The sequence below is a fragment of the Corylus avellana genome, chromosome ca2, assembly GCF_901000735.1.
Source record: "Corylus avellana chromosome ca2, CavTom2PMs-1.0".
NCBI lineage: Eukaryota > Viridiplantae > Streptophyta > Magnoliopsida > Fagales > Betulaceae > Corylus > Corylus avellana.
This window is the reverse complement of record NC_081542.1, coordinates 25,406,464-25,415,238: the sequence shown is the minus strand read 5'-3', so window position 1 is coordinate 25,415,238 and position 8,775 is coordinate 25,406,464. Positions and strand designations below refer to the sequence as shown.

General features: G+C 31.7%; 1 protein-coding gene across 1 annotated transcript; it reads right to left on the bottom strand.

Moving 5' to 3' along the window:
- Positions 1–7,270: 7,270 nt before the first annotated feature.
- On the bottom strand, positions 7,271–7,804 carry LOC132169432 (agamous-like MADS-box protein AGL29). Its single transcript, XM_059580467.1, has one exon. The coding sequence runs from the start codon at positions 7,802–7,804 to the stop codon at positions 7,271–7,273; it is 534 nt and encodes a 177-aa protein (XP_059436450.1).
- Positions 7,805–8,775: the final 971 nt, after the last annotated feature.

Below are 8,775 nucleotides of genomic sequence, written 5' to 3'. Positions count from 1 at the left end.
TGCTTGTTTCCCTGAGTGCGAAGAACAAGTTATGTTTTGTTGATGGTTCAATGCCAAAACCAGCTGCTGGTGACAGTCTTCTTCCAGCATGGACCAGATGCAATGACATGGTGGTCTCTTGGATTTTGCATTCAGTTTCGAAGGACATTGCTTCCACCATAATCTACATCAAGTCTGCTCAGGATATGTGGGATGAGCTCAAGGCAAGCTATTCCCAAAGAAATGGTCCTCGGATTTTCCAACTACAGAAGGCCATTGCAGCCATTACTCAAGACAATTCCTCTTCTCCATTAATGCAACAAAGCTTTGCTTTGCTTGACAATCTCTGAAATCATCTTGCATTGGGAAATCTACCCACCAATATGACACCCTTGAGCTAAAAATCATCCACAAAAAAGAAAAGAAAAGAAAAAATTATTTCTGAGCAAAGCAGAGAAACAGAGAAACAGAGACACCCGTAGAAGGCTCAAAAATGGCAGCCGCAACAGAGGTAGAAGAAACAGAGGGTGGCAACGAGCACAATAGCCTCAAACACAGACAAAATCCTGAAAAGCACGTCGTCTACAAAAGAAAGCTGCAGATTCAGCCGCCTCCACTTGAAACCAGGGCCGACGAAGCTCCACCTCCGCGTCTCGCTCCTCAGCCGCTTGAAGAAGCTCCACCTGTTCTTCTTGAATCCCATCTCACAAAAAAAAAAAAAAAAAATTCTCCCAGCTCTCTCTGCAGGCCTTGTTTGTCCTCTTCCTCTTCTGGGTTCGTTTATATTGTGGGGAAGAAGGTTCGGTTTTCTTAAGGAATACGATTCGGTCGGAAAGTGGGGAGGGATTGGAGATTTGGAAGGTTCGTGTTGGGGTGTTTTGGTATTTTGGAGAAGAAGAGTGGACCGAGTGGGAAGAACAACAATAAAGGCTCCGCGTTTTGGTTCGCTGGAAGTCAAAATAGGGGTCTCAAAGCAAAGGGTCTTCGTTCGTCAGTGTAAACGTGAAGGAGTAAATGTGTGAGTCATGTGTGCAAGAGCTTCTAGAAAGAAAATGAAGGCTAATTTCAATCTATTTTTGTGGTCTTTTATCTTTGTAATTGTGGGGATGGAAGAAGTATGGTGATAGTAGGGCCCATAATTTATTTTTTATTTTTTATTTTTTTACAAGAAATGAAAATTTCTTACGAATTTAATAGAAAATTAGTTTCTTAGAACTGATTTGTTTAATTAAATAGATCAGGTTAGTGTTGACTTATTACTTATATATAATTTTATACACATGTTTTGACATGATCTGAACCCGACATGAGTAAGGCTGGCGATTTTTGACACGACTGACAAACCTAACACTAAATTGGTGGGTTAGAGTTCAGGGAGTTTGATCCGCTTAATTAAATGGGTTAGGTTATGTTAACCTATATAATCTTAGACAAAAGTCTAAATAGGCATACTCTTGTCCCATTGCCATCTCACTATGCTGATGTAGCATTGTTAATTTACCATTAAATTTTTTTTTAAAAAAAAAAAAAAAATTAATTAAGATTGATTTAAAGCTGGATTGACAATGTCACGTCAACATAGTTAGATGGTGATGATATGGGAGTATTGTTGATAGGAAAAGACTTTAATATTTTTGATCAACTAATTTTATAACTAACATGTCTAGATTAATGTTATTTAATAGACTTCTATACAACTACAATAACATGGTAGTAAAAATCAACTATTAGATCAACTTTTATAATAATAATAATAATAATAATAATATGGGTTGATTTTTATTGTAATTATATGAGATCCTTCTAAATAGCATTTCTCATATTTCTAAGATTATTGTTTTAAGTTACTCTTATTCAATTTTTGAAAGTGATGAGAAGTGCTGATCAGGATGTGGCCATTTCCAAATAATGTTACTATCTAAACTTAGACAGACGTACAAGGTAAAAATTGCTTAGCACTGATTGAGGATAGCTACTGCAACATTAAAAATGATAGGATGAATTAATTAGGTGTGATTGAGAATGATATGGATAATTCAAAATAAAAAGAGATTATTGATAGGGTGTCTTCTTCAAATATTCAACCTTTAAATCATTTTATTTTTGTTTGTTTGTTTATACTTTTGAGTCAAGTTGTGTAGAAGGATATAATATGTGGTAGCTTGTTTGCAATTACCACGTAATTGAATACGTCATATGTTATATGTCTGACATCAGAGAAATAGATAAAACTCATCTCTTCATCGAGTCTTTTAGTCATATTCTTTATTTTTCTTTTTTTATTTTTTTTTTATTTTTTTTTTTTTAAGTCTACTTAATCTTTTCAAACTACTACCTTAATGACAATCTACCCCCAAAACTATCAATTGCGACAATTTACCCCCCAAACTACCAAAACAATGATAATGTACTCTCAAATGCTAGCAGAATAACAAAATTACCCTTATAGAATTTTCAATAAGATAAAAATACCCTTAAAAAAATTTTTAAAAAAATTAAATTTTAGTATTTTTGTTTTTATTTTAGTAAGGGTAATTTTGTAATTTTGTTAAAATTGGGAGTACATTGTCAGTGTTTTGATAGTTTGAGAGTAGATTGTCATTGGAGTGGTAGTTTAAGGGGGTTAAGTGGACTTTACCCCTATTTTTTTTTTACTATTTAACTTTTTTAGTGTCCGTGTGTGTGTATATTGGGTAAATATCAAACCCAAATTAATACCACTGGCTAAATCCAATTTCATAATGATGATGTGGCATTGTAGCATAGTTACTAAAATCTCCATCTATATCACAAAATATTTTTATGATTTTGCAATCTTGATCTAGATTTGTCCAAATATCGATTTAGAAATAATTTTTTTATTACATTTTTTTTTTAATTATTCTATATTTAGGCCAACCCAACTATATATATATATATAAAATAAAAAATAAAAAACTTTTTGGGCAGCTGGTGGATCAAAAAGAGAAAGAAAAAAATGCCCCACAATTGAGAATTGCATGGAACTCTTGGTTAATTTGGTGGTAGTATTGCATGGATCTGGTATCTTGCCGAAAGGAAAAAAAAAAACTTTTGAAACCAGCTGCCACATATTCGATTCAAATTTGTAACAAAAAATGTATGTATCATGAAAAGGTGGATTAATTAGAAAGGTAAACAAGTTCTGGTGGATTAGAAATGCATACGAAGAAATTTGTTCATTGAAACTTTAATTTTTGGGAATAGGACAATTCACCATATATATATGATTGAGAATAGCCGATCGAATGGGACAATTCACCATACTTTAGTCAATTCTATGAATTTGTTTGGAAGCAAACTCATATGATTTTGTTTTTAGTACAAATTCATATATAAATTTAAGATTCGATTATGTGAAAAAACTCAAAGTTTTACGACCCATTTTCTTCATGAAATTTACACACGATACAAATTCCAAACGCTCAAACATTCATAACTACGTGAATTTTTTAAATTTACGATCTAAAATTTGAATTTAATAAGGCACTATTTTAAGTTGTAAGATCTCTCCACCTTAATGTAAATATTTTTGGCTTGGCAACTTCTTTTTAAAATTAGTCCGCCTCTGAATTTTATAGAAACGTTAATTTTGGCGCTCACGATTTAATTAAATAGACTACTTCAATAAGGTTTTTCTGGTAGTATTTTTTTAAAAAAAAAATTAATTTTGTTGGATCATTCTCTGATAATGGTAAGGATCCCTTCAATTGCTTATGACCTTTTTTCTCTTCTTATCTATAAAAATAAAATAAAATAAGGAAAAAATTCACATAATCCCCTCAAACTACCACTCAATTGACAATGTCTCATCCCAAACTTTCAATTGTGACAATGTCTCCTCCAAACTAATAAAAATTGTCAATGTTCCCCCCAATGACAAAATTACCCTTAGTAAAATAAAAACAAAAATACTAAAAATTCTAAAAAAAAAAAAAAATCCAAACGTTGGCCAATTTTTTTTTTATTAAATCCATTTTATAAGAAAAAAAAATAAAAAATTTTCGATTTTTTTTATAAAAACTGAAAATTTTCGTTTTTTAATTTTATTTTTGTTTTATACTTTTTTAAAAAATATAAATTTACGTTTAAAAAAAATTTTAAAAAAATTTCGTTTAATAAAATGAAAATTTTCGTTTTTTTAAAACTAAATAAATTTTTTTTTTTCAAAAAAAAAAAAAAATCCGTTTAAAAAAAATTGTTTTTTTTTTAAATATTATTAAATTAATTTTTTTTTTTTAAATATCTTTTTTTTGGAATTTATAGAAGTATTTTTGTTTTATTGAGAAACCTTTAGGGGCATTTTTGTCTTATTGCTTGTCGCGGGGTGGGAGGGGGTATTGACAATGTTTTGGTAGTTTGAGAGGGTATGTGGACTTTACCCATAAAATAATAATTATTTGAAAACAAATTAACTAAGCCATCTTTCCCAAATTTTTCTAATTAATAATTCTCAAATAACAAATAATAGTGATTGGAAGTAGACAGCCTGGTGTGTTGAGGCTAGCTAGGACTTTATTGAAGGAATAAATACTTCGAATCTTTTGATTATATAGTTCTAGTTTTCATACTAGCTAGGTCGGTCCAATAAATTAAATTTCTTTAGGAGTGACTGCATGTGAAGATTTGAGAATAATCTTTCTGTTTTCACTTTATTTTGTACGTACGCTTTCTCTATGTTTATATATTTTCCCTTTATTTGATTCTCCCACCTAATAAATATTCCTTTGATGGTGGAGGCTAAAAGAGCTGGATTTTTCTTTTCTGAAGTGAAATATTGATTTCATTAATAAAACATCAAATTATACATGCAACTCTCAGAGATGACAATATCCTAATATATATATATATATATATATATATATATATATGATATTCTTTCATTCAAATGTTCTCCACGTCTTGTTGGACAAACGCTTTTGCCAGAGATGGGCTGTTGTATTTGTTTATCTTCTAGTATGCAGCATTTTCCAAGATTAGAGACTATTCATAATTAATTTCGAATCATTTATCAAATTTCCATACACGCTCCATGATTGCTCGTCCTTACGTATGTAGTGCATGTATACTGTGTATGTACAATCTCCAAAGCATGATCACCTTCCAAGATAACATTGCGAAAACCCAGATCGATCTCTCTCAAATACCACATCCGTCCAAGACGCATATGCATCCGGCACAATTGGATCAGTGATGAACCTCCTTAATGAACACATCGTAATTGCTATAACCTTTTCCTCATAGTCTCTAACAATAATGTCCACACCCATCAATTTCTTTGTCTGAACAATTAAAACCGAACATAATTACCAATTATCGCTTTAAGGTTAATCAATTTGTGGTTGAAAGACCAAAAATTAATGATCATAAATTCAGAAAAGCATAAAGAATAATGTACCTCCAGAACTTTTTCTTTTTCTTTTTCAATCCAGCCATATTTATTCTTGACAGACTAGGGCACCTAATAAAAAAGGTGGCATGCACCAATTTTTCTTTTTGAAATTCATTTCAAGACTTGAGAATGACCGTTTTGTTTCCTTTTAATCTTGTGTTTAGATGGATGCTCCTTAGAAGAATGAAAAGCTAATCAGATAGAAAATTTGGCTGAAAAGTCCATCTTCACATAAAGAAGGCAATTTCTTTACTTTTCTTCCCGTTAAATTTCTAAATAATATACCTAAAAACCTTGAAATCATGGTAGATTTTCTTTATTTATTTATTTTTTAAAAAAAAAAAAACAACCAAATGATATGAAAATGAATCTTTAACTCGCATTTAAGAAAACTTGTACAACTAGAAAATGAAAATGAAGATGAACAAAAAAATCAGCATTTTTTTTTTTCGTGGGTGTTACAAAGAATGGTTTGAGCGATGAATTTTGTCGCATACTGTTATGTACAAAGAGTACTAATATTAAATACTACATCTTCATTTTATTAGGTTAATAATATTTAATATTATAGTATTTGTTAATTAAGTTAATTATAATATTTAATATTATAGTATTTGTTAATTTTTTAAAAATTTTCACAAAAACTAATAGACATTACAGCATCATCCTAAATAATGTGTGCTAGCTGGTCAAAGCGAACAGCTCTACATGAGTTTGGTCACACTTTTTGTCAAGAAAGTCTAAACTTTGTAATCAAGCACGTCCTAGGATAACAACTATAAAAAACAACATAATTGTTTTCCGTTTTCATTCTCAAAATATATATATATATATATAAAGGACAGAAATTTCATTCAAACTAGTCTAGAATAAATATCCTCAAACCCATGTAAAATAGTGTCAAGTGTCTATAAATATTTAAAATGTACATTAAATTCTTAACCTCATTAATATCAGTTTACTAATTTAGACTGAATTTAATATGCCTTTTAAATATTTATAGACACGTAGCACTATTTTAATTGGGTTAGAGAACTTTTTTTTTTTTTCCCTAAACAATCAAAACATTAATAAATAACTTTTTTTTTTTAAAAAAAAAAAAAAAAAAAAATATACACAAAAAAGGCCAAACTCCTTTTATCTTGATGTTACGTCAAAACGTTTGCTTAACCAAAACACAAAAAACACCTCTTGAAAAGAATTATCACACACAAACCACATCTTTGAAATTTAATTTTGCATACATACAGACTTGTATTTATGAGTAATGCTATAAGTCTCTCTTGTGTCGCTACAAGGATGATACGAAACTTAATTAAGATCACCATTGGGCTTGTGATTGATTACTAATGAATTTTGATTCAATGATGATTTTGAAAGACACCTTATTTTTGGAGAAACACAAAAATGACTTGTAAAATTACTCTATATTTACCTCTCAAGTAATATTAAATGTCATCCTTATGTTCCTCTTGCATCGTTTCAAAATTAATGTGACTTTCAAAATTATAATTAAATTAAAATTTAATAATGATCTATTACAAATCAAATAGTAATTTTAAAGCCTCATCGGTTTTGAAATGGCACAAGAGGAACATCATAATGACATACGCGCGTCTACATAAGTGCTTTTGCACGTATAACTTCCACTCAAGTGGTGAAGACAATGAAATATACACAAATATTATTCATCCCAAAAAAGAAATGGACAAATATTACCACTAATAACAGCCATTTTGATACATATTTTAGCACACATTCGGAAGTTTTTTTGTTAGATGAATCACATTTAATTGGAGTTCTTTCAAGCAACAGATTAACCATATATTATAGAATATATGGTCCAAATACAAGACTCAACCTTTTTTAGTAACTTGCTTGTCATCTTCTCGGGTAGGTTTCTTTGCCGGCCAGGAGAAGCAACGAAGATGATGCCTCCATCTCACTGACTCGTGCTTTTAGATTTCCACGGAGCTCCTCAAGTGATCCCTTCAACTTTTCAAGCTCATGAAGGCTGAGCTCATTGATCTGTGCTTTACATTTGGGTTGCCCTTTTGCTTTCATTGCCTTCTCCAGCATATCTCCCCTCTTCTTTTCCGCTTGGAGCTGCTTAATCAGGCCAATAAGTTGCCGATTAAGCTTATCCACCTTCGCATCCTTTGAAGAACCACCGACATTACCGTTATTTGGTTCTAGGTCCTGATTTTGAAACCTGTTTGCAACCGAGTCAACGCTTGGGTGGCCGAATGAGAACGGCTTGCCTCCCGGGGAGAAGACTACCATGGCAACTTCCGCGCCGCACAACGTAGCAAGCTCGTTTCCTTTCTTAAAAAGGCCGGTCCGGCGCTTCGAGAAGGTGACCTGCCTGGAGCTGCTGTCCTTCACCATCTTCATCTCGATCTTTCGCCGACCCATTTTTGAGTATCTTCCACCAGAAGAGGGGTGAACTTATGTTGTTATTGATTTGAAAATTAAAGGAGAATGGAGAGTGAAGCTGTATGTATATGAGTTGATTGTACAGGCACAAAGAGGAGGGCTAAGTGTTTCTAATATATATATTTTTTTTGTTTTCCTTTATTGTTGTTTCTACATTTGATTCTCCATTAATGTTACTATATATGGAAAGCTTATGACTATCTTTCCTATTTTGTGCGACTGCTACTATATTATAAAACTTTAACCCTTTTCTTGGCATACTTTAATTTTAATTCACCATATATACCAGATTTTGGAAAGAAATTAAATCTCAAGCTATACAGATATCCCTTTTCAAAAGATTGTCAATATTGGCTACCATTGGTTTTAGAATTTGTTTAAGGAGTAATGTGGCACTTATTACTATTTTACAACTTTTGACATGTGTTGGTGTACGTGGCTGGAAACAAATTAGCCACTAAAAAAAAAAAAATTTAACATATCCCAATCATATGTCAGCAAATGTCCAAAGTTGTACAAAATAATTAGAAAACAGTTGAAAGACGAACATTTTTTATTCTTGCAATACTTAGGATATAGGTCATAGGTATTGCATGACCAACAATTATCATTCGTTTATGATGCACGTGGGTGGCTGACCATCCCAAAATAAATTCTGGGGTGGCCAAACCACCCATAAGCACATTTAGGGGTGGTCTGCCACCTTTTACTGCTTTAGGATGGTTAATCAGTTCAAAATTTGCTTTTGGGTAGACAACCACTGGCCTCCAAGAACTATTTAGGGGTGGTCAGCCATCCCCATTAGCTGCTTGGTGGCCAGCCACCCTCGAAACAGTTGATGGAATAGTTGACCACCCATTTTCTTATTGTTTTTTTTTAGCACATTCTTTTTATAAATTTGGACAATGTTGCGCTATATATCTTAGCCTTCCAATATTTATAATGAACAG